The sequence below is a fragment of the Sprattus sprattus genome (assembly GCF_963457725.1).
Source record: "Sprattus sprattus genome assembly, chromosome: 15".
Classification (NCBI taxonomy): domain Eukaryota; kingdom Metazoa; phylum Chordata; class Actinopteri; order Clupeiformes; family Clupeidae; genus Sprattus; species Sprattus sprattus.
The window spans coordinates 20,960,589-20,980,672 of NC_137913.1; the positions used below are offsets into that span (position 1 = coordinate 20,960,589).

General features: G+C 42.9%; 1 protein-coding gene across 2 annotated transcripts; it reads right to left on the reverse strand.

The window, feature by feature from the left end:
* Window positions 1-886: 886 nt before the first annotated feature.
* ube3b (ubiquitin protein ligase E3B) lies at window positions 887-18,358 on the reverse strand. 2 transcript variants are annotated; one of them, XM_080852346.1, is made up of 27 exons: window positions 18,278-18,358; window positions 17,425-17,557; window positions 17,048-17,218; window positions 16,722-16,839; window positions 16,520-16,579; window positions 16,041-16,145; window positions 15,369-15,465; window positions 15,189-15,274; window positions 14,897-14,979; window positions 14,687-14,792; window positions 14,148-14,268; window positions 13,709-13,886; window positions 11,272-11,441; window positions 10,797-10,964; window positions 10,300-10,471; window positions 9,734-9,852; window positions 9,481-9,595; window positions 9,188-9,287; window positions 8,811-8,930; window positions 7,436-7,612; window positions 6,673-6,921; window positions 6,193-6,258; window positions 6,024-6,082; window positions 5,395-5,577; window positions 5,041-5,152; window positions 4,579-4,671; window positions 887-4,179 (listed from the first exon to the last, which is right to left on the reverse strand). In XM_080852346.1, the coding sequence occupies exons 3-27, from the start codon at window positions 17,206-17,208 to the stop codon at window positions 3,988-3,990; spliced, it is 3,210 nt and encodes a 1,069-aa protein (XP_080708472.1). In that variant the 5' UTR covers window positions 17,209-17,218; window positions 17,425-17,557; window positions 18,278-18,358; the 3' UTR covers window positions 887-3,987. The 2 variants fall into 2 exon arrangements, with proteins under 2 accessions (XP_080708472.1, XP_080708473.1); XM_080852347.1 differs by lacking the exon at window positions 18,278-18,358 and adding an exon at window positions 18,110-18,135.
* Between the last annotated feature and the right edge of the window lie 1,726 nt (window positions 18,359-20,084).

The following is a 20,084-nucleotide window of genomic DNA, read 5'->3' on the forward strand; positions in this document are numbered from 1 at the left end:
TATGCGGCCGTTTCTCTGACATGAACGACATGCTGTATTTTTTTTGACACGGATCATATTCTATATGCCATAGAACTCTGTTCGTTGTTCAGAGTCTCAATAAATATCAGCACCCTGGCATACTGACAAGTAGCCTACGATCCTTATGGCAACCAATCAGATACAAAATGTAATGCCACAAATATGTAGCCGTTTTAAGTCAAATTCCGTAGGTCTACAAAGGGTTCTCGTTAAGCTGTTAATCCATTCGTGAGAGTATAATTATATCAAATCTGGAGATATACGTAATAAAGTCTTTAAGGTATCGTATCAAAATGTATATTTGAAACTACTTCTATAAAACAAATAGTTTTGAATTTCTTTTAAATGTAAGAGCATCATATTAGGGTAGGGTTATCAGTTGAAATCTCCTACCTTCTTATTGCTTTGAACCATTGTGTTGGAGACGGACTTGGCGTTGAACTCATGTTTCTTGTAGTCTACCTCAGCAAATGTCCAAAACCAAACGAACAAGGCATTTTCTAATTACACGGGATCAAACAAAAGAGCGCTCTATTAATGCAACCTGTTACTGAGACTGCGCAGTTGGTGTTCCCCAAACCAAAACTTAAATAAATAAATCAACGATAACGAAAAGAAAACCTCTTTCACAATATTCCAACATTAGCAGACATGAAGTTATTCGTTTCCGTTTTTTACGCTGAAATTCAATTATCCTGCGGTTTAATCAACTTAAAGCCAATGAATAGTAAAACCATGATAGTTAAAATCAATGAAGAAGCAAACTCAATCTGAGTTGTTAAGTAAAGTTTTTTTTCAATACTCAAAGCTTTACATGATTGATTGACAACTATGTATACATTTACAGAGAAAATTTCACCTCATACATGTTTACACTTAAATTGCCTTTTGATTACCTGCATTTGACATAGTGCAACCAAATGTAAAAGGTCAAGGGAATTAATGTTTTCTTTCAGCAATCTTTCTTTACAACAAATATTATTAGGATATATTCATGAATATGTGACATCATCAAAGCACAATAAGTGTGCCAATAAGGTCTGTCTCGTAGTCCCAGCCACTGAGGTAACTCTGTCTCGCCAATAACAGTTTGTCTGGCACATTGGAGATAATCCCTTGTGGTTCTGTTTACACCCAGATGTCATAGGTCTCACATGTGACTCTCAATGCTTTTAACTACTTCCTTTTTTTGTGGACTTGTTCAGTGTTTAGTGGAGGTTCCACTAGAGCCCTTACAGCCCTCTCACCAGTGCAGAGTCCAAGAACTGTTATAAGTCTTCAGTAAACACGAGGGATCTCTTCATGGAAATGTTGGTGTTTTCACATAGGGCGGCATGCACAGTCCGCTTTCATCATCACATGATGTTGATTGACCCAGAAAAAAATCCCTAGACTTGATGATCTGTTGAATTCCAGCCCTTGGCCTTTGCCATGACAAAACATAGGTGTAGTCCTATGTGAAAAGTGAACAGCTTTTTGAAGATAGAGGCTTTAATGCGCCTGGCTATTAGGTTTTCCAAAATGCCATAATGCCCGAGTAGTGTGGATTGCCAAAAAACAAGAGCTGGATATAAAGCCTGTGTCTATCGAACTGCATTTCTGTGTTTTAATAAATGCCTTTTTTCCCTTGCAACATTTGACAGGATATTTGGCCATTCACATTGTTCAGCCATCTTTTGTCCATGACAAGATCAGCTAACACAATTCACCTTGTGTACCCCAACTTCTGCACACATGATTGAGTACACACAGACAACAAATAGGACAAGGATTTACAAGATTTCAGTGGAGGTATATTGCGGACACCCCTCACATAACACAAGTGGGTAGTTTTGCATAACGTAAGACTGAAAACAAGCTATTGCCAATTTTTCCAGCAATGTAAGCCTCCTTTGAATGATTGACCAAATGAAATCTGGCCACTGGAGCGTTCAGCATCCTGAATCTACAATGTATTGAGTAGCAATAAAGGTTTTCCCCAATTTATAAAAACAGCAAAAGATGTCCAGCCGAAAGCTTTGATCTTGTGCTCAGTATGGGGCAGGCAAGAGGGTGGGCCTGTTGTAGCAGACTCCATTAACCGGCCAATGACATCATTCAGTATGACTTCCCTAGTCACTAGGAAAGAAGTGTCCTTTAATAGTTTTAATAGTTGAGTTAAAAAGTAATTCTTCATCAGTTGCAAGTCTCAAGTGGAAATTCTCCATGAATCACTCCCCAGTTCCTGCTCTTGTGAAACTACCCCCTTGGATTTTATGGCTTAATTTCCACGGCAACACTCATGTGGTCTCCCCCTCGTGCCGTGTCTTGGGGAGGTAAAAATGAGTGATGTCACACAGGGTCGCAGATGGCCTCTCCATCATCTTCTTCTTCTCCACCTCCTCACCCTTATCATAAGCAGACCCAGGCTATGCGAATAGGATACGGCTGATAAAAAAAAATTGTGTGTGTGGGTGAGAGGTGTGTGGCCTTTTAAAAGCAGGAGTGATGTAGGTAGGGGAGATATACACACCATGCAGGAGCCACTGCTTTCTATTCCTCTTTCTAGAAGTAATTAGGAGTACAACACCCTTCTGGCTACAAAACTCCAACCAGAGGTTAACTTCATAATAGGAAATTTCAGTGCCAGTGTTAATATAACATACATTAAAAGCAATAAAACTGGAGAAATAGTCACCTAACACAAAGAATCCTTTTCTAAAATCTTAACAGTACATGGAAATCTCTAATGGTAAAGACATCAAGGAGTGAGAGGGTCTGTCGGATCAACAGTAAAGTGGTACAACAGAATACTGTGTCTGTGCATATGCCGGGAGATGTTAAAAAAATGTATTTATGTGTATATAGAGACTGTTAGTGTTAGTTAAAGGGAGAGAACTAGCACTTATCATGCTGTCACCAGCGTCCCAACATGACCTCCTATGCAGCGTCCTCATTTCCTCATCAAAGCTGCTCAGAAGCCCAGTCAACGCTGTCCATTGTGAAGCCATCACGAATATCCGTAATGACGTTACAATGAACTCCACTCTAGAACGACTTCAGAAAGCAAAGACGAATATCACTGCTCCCCATTTCCTCATTCTATCTGGGTGCATGGAGAAGGGTGTGTGTGTGTGTCGAGGGGGGGGGGGGTGGAGGGAGGGGGGGGGGTGGAGGGCGGGGTGATGGAGGGCGGGGTGATGGAGATGGCAGGTGAATAAAGTCTTGCATGGCTTTGTTCTTTCGTGGTGTCTGTATTGCTTTCCAGGTCAAAGGTCGCTTCTTAGAAGAGTGGCCAAGGGCCGCTGGGGGCCCTGAGAAATACTGGCACAATGCCAAGAGTGTGTTGTTTTGTTTTGTTTTGTTTTGTTTTGCTTTGCTTTGCTTTGCTTTCCACTCCAACGGAGAGTTCCTTAGAGTAGGGATTTAGTGGGAAGTCACGCACAGAAAGTCACTCTCACTACCCTGCAAACCATTTCATATGTCTCTAGTAGTCTCTGTTCATGTTCCCCAGCACAGAAGAACACTAGCATCTACATGAGGGTTTCCTCACTGCTCAGAGGGGGAACTGCTCAGTCCTGGGATGGGAGCTAACAGGGTGCTGAGGGCCAGCGGGGATCGAATCAGGGGACAGACGGAAGCAGCAGTCCAGGAGGTTCCACTCGCCTCCAGGCTTTCAGTCCGCCACAGAGGCCACCTCTGTAAAGGATCTGATTTCAGTAAGGCGACTGACGCTCCATGCGCTTCAGATGCTGAGACAGGGTCCTTTTTTAAGAAAAAGAGCTTAGTAGTCCTTCTCTTATGTTACAGGTAAAAAGTTCTGGGGAGGCAGGGACCAGTGATTCCATACAACTCCACAGGGTTTAAATTGCCTCATAGTGTTGTGTGTGTGTCTGTCTGCTTGCTTGTGTGTGTGTGTGTGTGTGTTTGTGTGTATATATGTGTGACCAAGATAGAGCTGGCAGTCTCTCTGTGGATGGCCGTGTGTTAGGAGAGCTCGAAGCCTGTATTCATGCTGATGGCGTAGCGCAGCTTGTCGCGCAGGATGCTCTTCTTGCTGTAGTTGGGCAGCTTGAGCAGGTTGAAGCAGGTGGAGGAGGTGGGCAGCCGGCCGCCCGGCTCCTTCTTGCGGATGGTGAAGAAGCCCCGCAGCACACTGCCCAGAGTGTCCCCCGTGTCCTGGAGAGAAAACACACACACATACACACACACAGGAATACAAACACAACGTCAAATAAATTCATAAATGCACAGACAGAAACACATGCGCACTCACTCACTCACTCACTCACTCACTCACACACTCACACACTCACACACTCACACACTCACACACTCACACACACACACACACACACACACACACAGCAATTAGTTTAAATCTACACAGAGTGTGCATTTTGCAATGGCAATTGTGGGGGGGATCAACCATAGACAGTACACCTGGCCAAACAATTGGTTAAATAAAAAAAACACAGTGTATGCGTCAATCATTATAATCACCTCAACCTCTGCATTATTAGAATTTGCCAACTCCCCACAACTTGAAACTTTCCCCTGGAGTACAGTATGTCTCACCTGATCATCAGACACCTCCACACAGCGGATGGAGAAGGGGGGCTTGAGGTAGGCAAAGCCCAGCAGTGGGGACCTGGAACAGCTGGTGACAAACTGCACACAGCCAGCGGAGAGAGAGGAGAGGTCAGTGCACTGTGCAGGAGCCATAAGAAAACCCATATCACTGTTTATCATTGCTGTCACTCTATCAGAATGATAACTGAGCCCTCAAAGAGATGAACAGTCTTTGGATAGTTAAGTTTTAAGCTGGAATACAAGGTCACGTCAAGGTACCCTCTAAAAGGTGAGATCTGATAGAGAAATGTGGAGGGCATATAGCCAAGGCCTTGTAAGGGCACTAGGAGTAGGAGTAGTGATCCCCAGTAAACAAGCCTAGAGTGACGATATGAATCATGGACACTGAGGAGCAACGCTGAACCCTGCTGCATGCTGTAGGAGGGGACAGGGGGAGGCTGGCTCTACCTTGAGAAACATGGCCTTCTCCTCAGGGGTGAAGTCACTGGAGAGGATGTCCCACAGCCAGATGATCACACGATGACTGCTGTGGAAACCTCCATAATAAACTGTGTGTTTTCTGAGGAGAGAAAGACAGAGAGAGGAGAGGGAGAGGGAGAGGGGGGAAAAAAACGGTTAAGTTACAAAGTAGCTGCAAATGTTTCACAGTGCATTCTGAGTGGGATATTGCTTTGATGTATCATTTTTACGGGGGAGGCAAGGTGACTGGGACCACAGCATTCACTAGAGTACAGTGAATCAATCAATCAATTGATCACTCAAGGAAATCAATCAAATGAATCAACAAATGACTCAGCCCACTTGAGGTCATCCAGGTCCATCTCTGCGTTGTCCCCGGAGACGAGGCGCTGCACCTCGGGCGTGGAGAACATGTGCAGCCACTCGGGGTTGATGATGCAGCGGAAGCCCCGGATGAACGCCGCCGTCTGCTCCTTGATCTGCGTGTGCATGCGGAAGTGTGCCATCAGGTGGATGTAGCTGATCCTGCAGGGGCACCGGAGAGCAAAGGTCAGAGGTCACGTCTTAAATCAAACTCGGCTGAGACGGATACATTGCTGCGCCCGTCTTACCAAAGGGCATGAGGCCCAAAAACTGTCTTGTCTTGTCCTGTTCATTAGTGATTCATTCATACTGAGAGCAGGTTGTGAACGCCAAGACATTAGCAAGAAAGCAGTATGTGAGCCCAGAGCTGACTGGTGCTGCATTGCACACGATTATGTGGGTTAATATGTTCTCTATTTCAGAAATCTTAATTATTTCTGAGAGAATGGAATCCTAAAATAGCCAAACGTCAGTGCACGTTAAGTTCAGATGGATTATCCTAACCAAGCCTGGATAAATAAGTCTCAAGTCTAAATCTCTCAATGGCTTTTATAGAATTCTTACATTTTCCTTTAGCCAGAAAAACCTGATGCGGGTCAGTGACTCACTTGTTTTCGTTGGTCACACACATGGTCTTCCCTCCGGGAATGAGCTCATGGCAAACCAACTGCAAAGAGACACGGCAATCATGACTGCGTGGCACAGAGACAAACTGGAACAGGAAGAGGAAGTGATATAATCTCTCATCAAACTGGCATTTCAGTTTCAAACTCATACCTGCCCCATCACCTCCTCGTCATATGATAGTGTCAGCCCCAGGTCACTTACATCTCCATCATAGCGCTGAAAATGAAAGCAATGAAATGGGTACAAATGGTCAGACTGTCATACTCGAAATACCCCAACCGAACAGCTGGGATTATTCAGTGTGTGATGCTTGGGAAAGCTGGTGCAGTTAACAGCAGGCATTCCGATAAGATTTTGAAGTGCCTAAAAAAGGAACTTTTCACACGAGATTCCTGCTTGGAGTGGTATCAAGGCATCCATATAGCGTAAGTATTTCTTTTTAAATGCTCTTTCGGGTTCCAATGGGGCTCACATCAGTGATGTTTCTGGGGAACCAAACTCTCGTTCAACACAGAAAAAGAAAGGGAGTGGCCCAAGCACAGATACCTAATTTCTCCAGCAATGACACAAACATGAAATACTCACACACTCTCACTGACAGAAGTCAGAGGGTACTGTAAAACGGCCTACCTTGATGGAGGTGAGGTTCTTGTAGAACTCGGAGTCGAGCGAGGGCAGCTCGTCGATGGAGCTGTAGAAGACGCTGTGGTGGTGGCCCATCACCTGGCTGAGGAAGAAGGAGGCAAAGGGCACGTCCACCACGATGCCCTCGTACATGGCCTTGCCCAGCATCTTGCCCACAAACTCAAAGAGCTGCAGGTGATACTCGTGAATGTTGGACGTTGGTGACGGGTAGAGGCGCTCGTTCCCGCTGGTGGTCTGGGGATGGGGAGTGATGAGAGATCACACAAACACACACACACACACACACACACACAGACAGGCACACACACACCCAGACAGACAAACAGACACATACAGTGTAAAGTCAAATAGCAAAATGAGAAAGCGGTTGATTTGGGTGAACCTCTGCAGAACACATTTTCCATCCACTCCTGTTGGGTCACAGATGTATTGACTAATCAATGCTACTCTTGCATTTAAACATGTTTGCGTTGGCTGAGTAAAAGAGTGTAGCAGAGCTGAAAGAAATGGAAAATATGGGGCGCAGTAGGAGTCTCCCTGGGTTACGATGGAGAAATTTGAATACAAAACCAGAAAAAGCAACAAGACTGAAGAAGTGAAGTAGATCCCTGAGGCACATGTTCAGTCATACAATGTCAACAGAGTATGCCATCTTATCTTCATGATAAGTTCTGTGGCTGGATGAGAATGCAGTGTGGGATGGTTAAACACGGCACACTCTTGAGTGATGATAACTTGTATGGGTTACCTTAAAAAGGTTCAGTGCAGGGTTGAAGACCTTTTTGATGATCTCTTCTAGGAACTCCTTGAAGACGCCATCCTGGTCAATACCAGCCTCGTCCACTCCCAGGTCATTGACAAACTTCACACGGATCACTCCTTTGATGGAGTTAACAGGAAGGCGTCTGAGCTGGTCGTATCCATCCTGGATAAGGTGAGTAGATAAAGTGAAGGCATAAGTCTCAGAAGAACCATGGCAGATTGTTTTTGAGACTGTTTTTGAGGCAGCACAATCTCGTCCCCAACGCCAAGGAACCAGGAGTGGGTTGCACCAACAGGATTTAGTACCAGTCTTAAGCTAAGCCCGGCGTAACTCAACGTTCTATGTCTAAAATGATGCACCACACTGACTTAGGCTGCTCTCTCTCCAAGTCTAGTCCTAAGTTTTATGCCCTGTGGAGAGGAGACTTATGCTAAGACAGACAACGTTTTGTGTGTTGGTTTCTTTAGTAATTTTCAAAAAACCGTTGAGTGCAGCAAAAACGACAAATATTACCATGGTGCGTCTAATTTATCGACTGTATAATGAACGTGCTTTAAGTCGTGAGAGAGTAGTGCGAGACAGAACTTACCCACTGGTTATATACAATGATGAGGAGTATATTCAAAGGTTTTGTTTCAGTAGGGTTGCGATTTTTTCTCTAGTTGACGAACTGTCCGTAAATTTGCGATTTCAGTCAGACCGAAATGCTGCCCTGACACCAACGTTATAGCTTTTAAATGCACTGAGGTTTTATGCAAACGGTGCATTTCAAAACACTGTGGGGGACATGATCGGCGTGCATAAATCTACAGCTTTATAATTAAAATATATTTATGTTGGTCATACTTCTCAATCAATGTTCTTATTTTCCGAATCAGAGAAATAACTCTTTCTTTTTTTACGATCCTCCATATCTAATTAGACGGAAAAGTTGCGAACTGCGTGAATGAACGGTAATTCATGGGTATCATGGCAACGACATTTCATTCTAAAATTCCAGGGGCACTTTAATGAACGCGCATGTTACGGCCAGTCTTAGTTAAGACTGACTTAGGACTTATGACAGTCGTAGCAAAGACTAGTTGGTGCAACCCGCTCCTGAACATGCCTTAGTATGTAAGTAAAATCACCCAAATCTGACTATATTACAGACAGGTGTTCTACCACCATCTTAATTGTATACACCATTTCATGGAAATCACATTAATTCACTAAAAATATTGAGAAGCAACTACATTTACATTTAGCAGACGCTTTTGTCCAAAGCGATGAACAAGGGCAGTAGGGCTTGAATAGTCAAGCTACGAGCAGAACAGACAAGCTACAAGCACTAGACTGTGGCCTGAATATGTGGCTGTACCTCCAGCATGCGTGACCGTCGGATGGTGATGTGCGTGACGTGAGGGGAGGCCTGGCTTGTCTCCACCAGTCCCAGAGTCTCCTTCTCTTTTGTCACTATGTTCCGGAACAGCAGCACTCTCTGAGGAGAAAACAGTCCGTTTCAGTTCAGTCAGTCAGTTTTTTACCGTTTTGGTCTACAGCCTTCGTTTATGAAAATGACAGCACACAAGCAATGTGTAGGTGAATGATTTACTCCGATGTATCAAAATGATCATGAAATGTTGCTATTTTAACACGGTTGTTTTAACACTCTCAGAAGTGCTCATAAAACGAAAGACTGTTCTCAACCCATTGCAAATGTTCTGTGCTGGCATGTGTGACATTTTGTCCTCGTACGTTTTTGTGTGGAATGATGTGTGGGATGTACTGCAGCAGTAGCTGGGCTCTCCTCTTGCCCTTTTCCAGCTCCTGGAAGAGCAGACTTGGCTTCAGGTCCCTGACAAGAAGAGGGGAGAGAGGGACAACAATAAGGCCAGGAAATAAGCCTGCAGGAAAAAGGACATGAAATTGTCTACAAAATGCAGTGTACATTTACAACAGTCACTTAAGGGAGATTTGTGAGTTTGTATGGAATTTTCTTTGGAAACAGTTAATTAAGGGAGATTTGTGTGTGTGTGTGTGTCCCTTACTTTCGGAGCCAATGGTCATCTGGAGAGAACCTGCGTCTACAGTCTCGCTCGTAAAGGACCATCAGCCAGCCGTGGACGCTATGGAACAGATCTAGCTTCTCACCTTTAGCATTCTCTACACAGCAGAGAAGGGAGCACACGCACAAAGACACCCAGAGCAAACAGTCAGGTATACAGTCAACTCATCAATGACAAGATACTCATCAATGACAAAATACTCATTAATGACAACGACTGGTATTATGAAGCTCACCAAGGATGCCGTCCCAAACCAACTTGTACACAAATGTGTTGAGAAACGAGGAGATGGTGACCAGCTCTTCTATTTTAAATGATATCTGCTCCTCGTAGACTTCGATGTCATCTAGGATCCTGCAATCCATTTCAAATGGTTATGTTCACAGGAGAGGCTAATATGTGTGTTACTGACCAGTCATTTGCAAAAAAGCCTGCAAAAGACTACAAATATGAAACATTAAGGTGCGGCTAAGTGTCTGTTTAGTGCCTGTTTCTAAGTGTAAATAAGTCAGACATGTCTAGGAATGTGTGTGTGTGAGAGTGTGTGTGTGGGTGTGTGTGTGAGTGTTTGTGTGTGTAAGAGAGAGTGTGTGTGTGTGTGAGAGTGTTTGTGTGAGTGTGTGAGTGTGTGTGAGTGTGGGTGTGTGAGTGTGTGTGTGTGTGTGTGTGTGTGTGTGTGTGTGTGTGTGTGTGTGTGTGTGTGTGTGTGTGAGTGTGTGAGTGTGTGAGTGTGTGAGTGTGAGTGTGTGTGCATGCAAGATGGAGTGATGCGTGTTAATACGTGTGATGCACGTCACGCACGTAATGAGGTGGCGTGAGCAGTCGCAGAAGAGCATGAGCATGGCGAGCAGCTGCTTGGACTCCTCCGTGTCGTTGTTCAGGCACTCCATGAAGAGCTTGAGGCCGCCCTGGGGGCCCAGCTCACAGATGAAGGCCCACAGCTTAGGCAGCAGGTCGTCCAGATATGTCAGGCCTGCAGACACACAAAGGACACGTGAGGTGTACGTCTGTGATGTAGCAGAGTTTATGAGTGTGTGTGCATGCATGAAGCTACAGGCCTCATTCAAATGTACTGCATAACCTTACTGTAAATTAGTTCGTAATAGGTCACCTGTTGAATCAATTAATGTCAAAATGTATGCAGGTTTGGATGTGAATTGACAGAATGTATCCTAACCTCTACATGCCTGTGTCTTATTGACCACAGGTGTCTGAACATTAGTTTGCACTAAGACAAAAGGAGCTTTTTGTGATATATTCCCACACATCCAGGTCCATGGGTATGTTGACAAACTGACCAGTGAGGATCTGCAGACGGATCCGGGTGAGGGTGGTCAGGGCGGTCTGGTACAGCACACAGATGCTGCACACCTTCTGCACCTCGACTGAGTCCACGCGCTTCCCCCCGACTGGTTTCAGGATGTTCCGCACCGACGCAGACTTTTGGAACGCCCGTTTGAACAGATCTACAGGGCAGAAGCACAAACAGAGAGCCCATCAGGGAACTTCACCACAACAGACACAACAGAAAAGAGCTCTCCTGGTAAGGCAATAGCCATGCCAAGCTCACAGCACGATCAACACAAGGAAAGCCATACAATGAACACTCTGATCATTAATACATAAAGTAACCATGGCAACTTCTGTAAATCAACAAAGACCAATGGGAGAAAGCAGGACGGACACGAATCAGGATGCATCCCATGCTAATAACTCGCGCTCAATTGGTCATTCCTTTAAACACGTGTGTCATTATTCATTGGCTGTACTCACTCTTGACTGGCAGGTTATTCTGCGACGTGGTTGGTGGAGGTTGAGGGGGAGGGGTGGGCTCCTGAGCCTCCAGCTTCTTGCTGAGCACGTCCCAGAAGAGCGTGCGGATGACCGGCACGCCCCATAGATACTGCAGCTGCCGTGTCACCAGCGGCATGGACTCATTCAGGCTACACGTGGCAAAGAAGCAGAGATGGACAGAAGACATGACTCATCAAGGAAGCCGCCCACGGCACAGTGGTCCATTTTCACCATGAAAGTTTGCAGTTTTCCATTCAGAGAGACGGTCAGTGATTCTGGAGCTAAATAAATACTACAGCCCCTAGCATGCAGTGCTTCCCCCACAGATCCTACACCCAAGCTAATTTACATGGACATAGATTTGACATTGCCCTTTATTGTCTTCATTTGGACTGATTGGATACCCCTGCCTGTTCTGACTGGTTTGATGTTAAAGACTGTTTTTCTGAGCCAGTTGCAGAGAAATTGGATTAGCCTCTTAAGTGGCAACCAATTCATTATCCCTAGTGGCCCCCTGTGGGAACCACATCTTCACTGTATTTTTATGATATTCATGAATAAATTAAAATCTTTTCTAAGTGACCTAAGACCCGCTGCACTGCAATTCGTACCTAATAGTAGTACTGTAAAAACATACAGCGGGTAGAAAAAAGTACTATTGACATGAAATTTTCACCAGATGTTGGTAACAACCCAGTTAATCCAAACATACAAAGAAACCAGAACAAATTAGTTCAGAAATTAAGTTATGTCTAATAATGTGAAATGACACAGGGAAAAAGTATTGAACACTTTTCACAAAAGCCTTTGTAGGTAATGACAACTTTAAGAAGCTTCCTGTTTGGAGAAACTAGTCGTATGCATTGCTCACGTGTGAGTTTGGCCCATTCTTCCACACAAACAGTCTTCAAATCTTGAAAGTTCCCTGGGCCTCTTCTATCAACTCTGATCTTCAGTTCTTTCCATAGATTTTCGACTGTATTCAAGTCAGGTGATTGGCTGGGCTATTCTAGCAGCTTTATTTTCTTTCTCTGAAACCAATTGAGAGTTTCCTTGGCTGTTCATTGTCTTGGAAATGTCCACCCTCGTTTTATCTTCATCATCCTGGTAGATACCAGTACCTTATGCTGAACAGCAGCCCCACACCATGATGTTCCCACCTCATAATTTCACTGTTGGGATGATGTGCAGTGCCATTTCTCCTCCAAACATGGTGTGCATTATCAAATTATTACCGTAATATATTTTCTGAACTTTTTTGTTTTGGTTTCATTGTATGTATGGATTACTTGGGTTGTTACCAACATCTGGTGAAAATGTCATGTCAGTAGCACATTTGGAAATATATTTCGTATATGGTGACGTGTTCAATACTTATTTTTCCCGCTGTATATCACCATTTGATTCATGATACTGATCCCAACTTGTCAAAACTGAGGCATGCTGCTAAGCACAAAGTTGAACTTGCATTATGTGTGTGTGTCGGAACACAGTCATATCTTCAGTCAGTCTATGAACTACAGCCACCATCACAAACAACGGTAGCTTTAGCCTGACCGAAGCTAGCTATCATGTTAGACTGTAACATACAGTATATCATAGCCTTTGCTCTGTGCTAACTAATCTGTTAGATCGGGGGTTTTCAACCAGGGGTCCGTGGCCCCCTGGTGGTGATCTACCCATATTTAAGTGTTATAGGCAGAATATCTGTGCAGGGGGAGGGGGCGTGTCAGCGGCTAGCGATGTACCATGATAATTTCGCATAATTAAGTGTTATAGGCAGAATATCTGTTCAGGGGGAAGGGGCGTGGGGGCAACAGTTACAAACACGCACGCGCATGCAGGCACATCAGTGGGCCGCAAATTACTTTCTAGTCAGAATGGTGGTCCTTGGGACAAAACCAGTTGAAAAACCCTGTGTTAGATAACTGGGGACACAAGCTAATATTACATACCTTTATGATTAACATCTCTCTAGACCAACCCCTCCAAAGCAAATCATATCTGCATCCAATCACTTTGCTAACACACTTACACGAGTGAACCCTTCATAAATTCTTCAGGAAGGGTAGTGTGCCTGTTTAAAACTGTTTTAAACAATAACAAATTGTGGTTTGAGCAATCAAACTCAGGCTTTTGTGATCACAAATGGTTAAGGTGAAATAAATACAATTTTGTGATAAAAACACACACAAACAGACATACACTCACAACTCAGAATAAAGCCGGCTAAAGATGGTAACCAATTAATTGCATTTGTCCCCCTTGTCTCCTGCCTGGTTGCCAAGCTCAGCAACCACTTTTAAAAGTGAATGTTGAGCCCTGCAGATATACCCTGACATTGTTTATACTACCCTCATTGAAGAACCATGATAACAGTGCAATAACTTAAGGGCAAGTCTTTCTCTGAACTGACCCGTAATCCACAGTTTGGGAGAACCAGCCAAGGACTGGGTGCCAGTGGGTGAGGTTGGACTTCTTCTGTGACACGTATCTCTGGCAGTATGAGAGCATGTCCGTCAGGTCCTTCACAAAGTGGTTGGCCTCCTCCTCCAGCACCTTCTCGCTCAGGAAACCCAGGTGGATGAGATTACCTGTCAGAGCATAAACAATGTGCTCAAGATCTACATCGAAGAGAGACAGGACTAGCATTCAGGCACGCATCTCTTGAGGCACTCCTAAACTCACCTGGCTAAAATAGTAATTGGCTTTTCACAGAACAAAGATTCATGAACTTCTACCTGGTTTTTGTGTGAAGAAATTTGATGAAATGAGGGTCATAGAGGACCCATGCTGGTTCTCACAGACAAACACTTAAACACACACAGACACACAAACACACACACACACCCTACCTAGTAAGCACAGTGTGTGACTTCCCTCCAGGCAGACACAGATGTCAAGGCACTGTTCCTCTCGACTCAGGAACAAGATGAACTTCCTCAGGAGGTCATGGGTCTGCATAGTGGCCATACACTAAACAAAGAACACAGTATACAATAACCACACTCATGGAAAACAGTCAGTCACCTTTTCAACAGAACAACAGTGAACTAACTTTAAACCAGGGGGGCTGTGAACAGTTGGATTTCACAACAATTGAGTTGCTTGCTAATGTGGAAATAAAAATAACTCAAGGACATAATATTGCTTACGTTGTGTAAAATTCAGATCTTTGTTTCAATGAAGTCAGGCAAGAAAGTACAGACTACTCAACTCAGCTCAACTGTTAGCACAAATATATAACAGATAATACTAAACCTAAAACTCTCCAATTATATTTTAACATAGGTTCAATGTGTGTTGCCTAACTGCCCACTCATCCTATTTTTACTGACTACCACTCCCCTAGTCCTAACCCTAAGGAAAGGGCCTGTGTCGGTCATGAGAGTACCTCAGGGGTTAGTGTGTTGAGGTGAGAGATCACTGCTGGAACGGACATGATGTGGATGAGGAATGACCTCAGCAAGTTATCAGAGAAGTGCGCAGCAAGGACAGGTCTAAAAAAGAAACACACAGACACACAGGCCCACCAATAAGGTTCATCACATCTACCTGTACTACATATTACTCAGCAGCACTGACTGAATGTTGGCAGCCTTACCTGAGCGAGAGGGTAAAGATGGCTGTTAACATGCTCTTGGTCAGTGAGGGCCTGGATCTTGCCAATCCATTTGTGAGCAAAATCTATGGAAAATTCAATATTTCGTCACGACACATTGGCATTAACAAATTCCGTACTGCTGCATGTAACTGATCATGTCCATGTCTCTTTTTAACATACGACTGCACAGATGGACACCATAACACGATAATGGGGATATGTTCTACTATCTTATTATCTCCTAGATCATCACAGAACATCTAAGGAATCGATATAAATATCAACAATGTACCTGCAGCACAGAGTAAAATCCCTTTTGGTTGAGATGGCCCATGATGTTCTCACACATTCTATTCAAGGCCAGTTTGAATTGCTCTCCTTGTGAGGGAGACAAAGAAAAGAAACCAAGTTCAATAGCAGTCCCTCGCCATGGACGACATGAAGTGTGGCAGCCATAAATGCTTGCGCTTACCTTTTCCTTTCACTATCTTCCAAGTAGCGGTGTCAGTGAAAGTGATGAGCATAGTGAGGTGTAGTGTCACCAACTTACTGTCCAGCATTATGTCAGGCTGAGTATAGACAATAAAAGATAGAACAAGAGAAAGGAATAGAAAAGGGGGGGGGACAACAGACAAAATGGGAGAGAAAAGAAGAAAACAGGACATTTAGCAACGACAGAAACGATGACAATTTTTAAACAATGGCACTGACTGCAGTTAGTGCATACTGCTATGGAATTAGATTCTGTACCAATATTTTGAATAGTATCGGTCTGGAATGGCTTTTCCATGCGAATAGTACTGTTATTCGTATTTCGCAGCATTAGGGAACATGGCGTCTGTCAGCGGAGAGGGTCAAAAGAAGGCTTGCCTCCCCTGCTGGGGTGAATCCTAGTGCAGCACTCAGTGGCCGCGAGGGCAATAGGGTACTACTCATTGTGGGCACCTCCAGTCACAGACATTGACATGGATCCCTTGCCATAGTGCTGATCTTATCACCACAGATTCCGTACCAATAGTCACTTTGTTAAAAAATAGCTGTGCTATCAGTGTGAATTCTATCAAAAATTATCGTTGAAAAGCTAACAACAAACAGCAAGACGGCACAGTAAGTGTGGTGGGCTGAGTAAGACTGATTGACCCACCTTTAACTTTTTGAGGAACTCACAGCACATCCACAGGACATCTTTAATCTGCTTGAGCCACGGGATGGTGAGGTCTTTAGAGAGGGCCAAGGACACATACCACACCTATGGTATCCAGAACATTCACAGACAAATATGTCAAAAACAGTTTCAGAAAACAAAGGGTGGAGTTATCTAGTTTCTCAAGATTCAAGATTCAAGATTCAAAAAGCTTTATTGTCTAGTATGTTGCCATACTAGAAAATTGTCTTTTGACTGAAGGCTTGGAGGTGTGTGTGTGTGTGTGTGTGTTATTTGTGTGAGTTCTTTGAGGAATGAGTGTTCTGTGTGTGTATAGCTATGGGGATGAATGATTTTTTTGTAGATTGCTTTCCTGGCCAAAGGCATTCTGAATCTTCTGCCAGAAGGAAGTAGATCAAAACAAGGATGGAGTGGGTGGGAGGGATCTAAGAGGATGGAGTTCTACCAGATCAAATTACCTTGGGTTCATTGTCAGCTTCCATGCTGCTGAGAATGGCACGGCAAAGCTTCTCAAAGCGCTGTATGTGGGAGATTTGAAAAGCGTCAAGGATTGCAACCACTTTAATTCATCAAGGACACCGTCGTCTTTAGATTAATCTATTATGGATTGAATTGAAAACTGTTAATATAAAACTATTTCCATTAGACTCATAAATTTACCAATTTGTCATCTTTGCCACAGATGAATAGCAACTTTCGTGCGATCTTAAATATGGATAATGCATTTCTCTTCGTTGTGCCCGTTTCGGCAGCCACGAAAAACTCATCAACTTCTTGCCTGAATGGAAAGCAGAGTAGAGACATAATAAACAGAATGTTCGATCCTGGGTCTTAATGCTGGCTTCTAGTCAGAATAGCATGACTAAATGGAATAAGACCATCACAAATCAATACAAAGCTCTGTTTACACTACAGTGCTCGCCCCTGTTCTCTGACATCCTCTGAAGTCTTTGCCAAATAGCAGGCTCACTCATGTAGTAACAAACCTGATTTGCTTCTGCAGTGCACAGCGACAGAGAAACCTCCTGACCAGAGCCTGCATGAGAGTGGCGGCCCTCTCCTTCTCCTTGTACCCTTTCCTCTCCTCCCTCGCCTGCCTGGCTTGTTCCAAGAACTGGGTCTTGGAGGTCTGGGTTGCAGTAAACATGTTTCTGACCCTGGTCAAAGAAAAAACGGTAAAAATGTAAGTTTCAGGGTCACATAATACTTTATATGGACATTTACAGCTTACAAGTAACAAACAAAGGGAAACGAATTAAACATAATTTATTTTCTTTTTTTTATCAATACTACTATTGTGTCTCACTGGCAGCTGATCTTGTTCACACAATAAAACAGCTGTCAAAGCAGCCATGACACTTACTTGTAGGACTATTAGGTACTTCGGCTCTATGTCCACACTTCACTGGATCCTTTTTCTGCTAATGCATTTCTGTTCCTTCATATTCATATTTTCAATACAATATTCCAAAACCATCGGGATCAGTATGTCAACTCTGCAAAAGAGGCTATGGTGTATAAGAAGGCTTGAAATGACAAAATAAATACATCGCATAATGCCAGTTAAATATCACTTCAGAACTTGGCTTTTCGTGTGACGAATCAGCATCTTCTAATGACTATGTAGCAATAATTAACTTTGGCTAAAAACACAAGGAAGGAGCAGCTAACACTTGGTAACGCCACAACTTAATTACGAAGCATCCCTGCCCTGGCGTATCTGAATGACACAGAAATATTATTTACAAGTGTTTTCGCAAGCTCCTTGGAGCAAACATGGTCAAGCTTTACTAAATAGTGTTAGCTGGCTAACTTAGCTTAGCATTCTTGTCAATGTTTTTGTAGTGGTGAGCTAGCAAGCGGTTTAGCTGGATAGCCGCCTTGCGAGGATATCTTTAGTTTGTTTAAGGATTTATTTCATGTTACAGTAGCTGACAGTCCAAAGTAAACACAACTCAAGGAAATATCAAGCGAAACGACAAACAGCGCGAGCACTGAGCGAAGAGGAAAGTGGTTACAGAATGTAAACAACAAAGACAGCTTCTTACTGCGACTGCAGCCATTAATCTCGCCCATTGTCACTTGAAAACTCTTCCGGAGGAACCATTTTACTATTTTGGAGCTCCGAAATGCACCGATTTGTGAAATTAAACGGAACACCAACAGATGCAACCCAATATTTTACTGTAGAACAACTGAACATGTTGCTGTCATACCCTGGATTCAAAACCCTTTTCAATAGTCGTGGGGGACCGATTAGTAGGATAGGAACACTTCTGCTGCCCGGAAAGAAATACCACTGACTGGCTATGTTGTTACATATTTCACCACTAGATGGCCGCTTGTAATGGGTACGAAGCACCACAAGTAAATAGTTGGGTCCAATAGTTAATATTTAGCTTAATTAACCACGTACAGCCTTATATCTAAGTAAATTAATTTTCATCAAGTTTTAGTTTGAATTCAGACATATTTCTGCCAATGGATAGAGGTGAGTTGACATTATTAAGAGATTCTAGTCCTCAAAACAGTAACTGGAATACAGTAAATGAAAACCAAGGATAGATAAGTAAGCAAAGGCTCTGGGATGAACTAGTAATGGACAGTTCAAATGGATAGATCACTCATTGATGGGAGACTTATATAGATATCTTTAAAAACATTTCATATTTTCAGTCTTGTCAATGTTTATAAATAATTATCACGTGGGGACTGAAAATCAAATAACTATGCCCGTTCTACAATAGCATGACAATTACCTTAAAAAATGGTAACAGAAATCCTTCTCAAGCATGCTTTACGGTTTATATAACTTTATTGACAACCACTTTAAATCACATGTGACAAGCAAAATGAAAAAAAGAGCAAATTAATCTGTGATTTTTTAAATTATGATTGTTTTATTTGTAATTACTATACTGTAGAATCCTATATTAACATCATTGTAAAGATGGAGCAGAATGCCAAATCAGCTGTTCACAAACTGATTAGCCACATTCTTTTTGTCATCTTTTATTCATACATATCCATAGTGATTACATTTATACCATGTGAAGTAAGTCATAACCAGCATTTTCAACAATATTCTGATTGTGATAATAAAAAATCATCTCAAATGTTGTATTCCTTTTTTTCCCGGTACCTTAATGATTGTAAGTGTAATGCATATAGGCTTAATGTAAAAGCCTCCAACCTGTTCAAAACATGTACAAAAAATGCATAGTAATGGCACAGTGTCAGTGACCAGATCCTAACTTCCACGGTCACAAGGGAAAAAAGGGCAAGAACTTCTATGATTGCTACTTCCAAGCTTCAAACAGAGCTAGGATTAGGAGAATACAAACTGAATTCATGTTTCCTAAATTAGATGTGGGTGGCTGATGGTCAAAAATGCAGATGGAAAAACATCACCAATGAGCTGACAAAATTGTAATTCTGTTCACTGGTTTTGTCTGAAAGACAGGCGGCATCTGTAGTGTACTGGATGTGGGTTTTCTCAATTTTAAAGTGTGATAATGCCTGGTAGTACATCAAACATTGAATCAAGGGCTGAAACAAAAACAAACTAGTTGAGAAGACAGAGGGAAACTAAGGAATACTGTGTGTTTGTGATGCTGACAGTTTGTCCACCAAATATCATGTTATTTGCTCATATCTACTAACTAATGACTGCAGCATCCTGATATGAAAAAGCAAGCTGTGGCCAAATGGCACACACAATAAAAAAAGACCTTGCATATGCATTGACAACCAGTATTTGACACCATTTCATTTATCTGTACCAATCAACCTTATGTTACATAATAAAAAAAACACATACTAATGTCTCAACAAACATCTCAACCTTGGCATATAACATTACTGACTGACAGAAGATTAGGTCTCCAAGCAAACCAACTGTTGGTAAACAAAAAAAAACATTTCAGTTGCATGTTAATGCATTACAACACAATATACATAAAGCTATAAATGTAACCGCACTGACATTTTAACGACTTTTTGAAAACAAACATACTGAGGGGC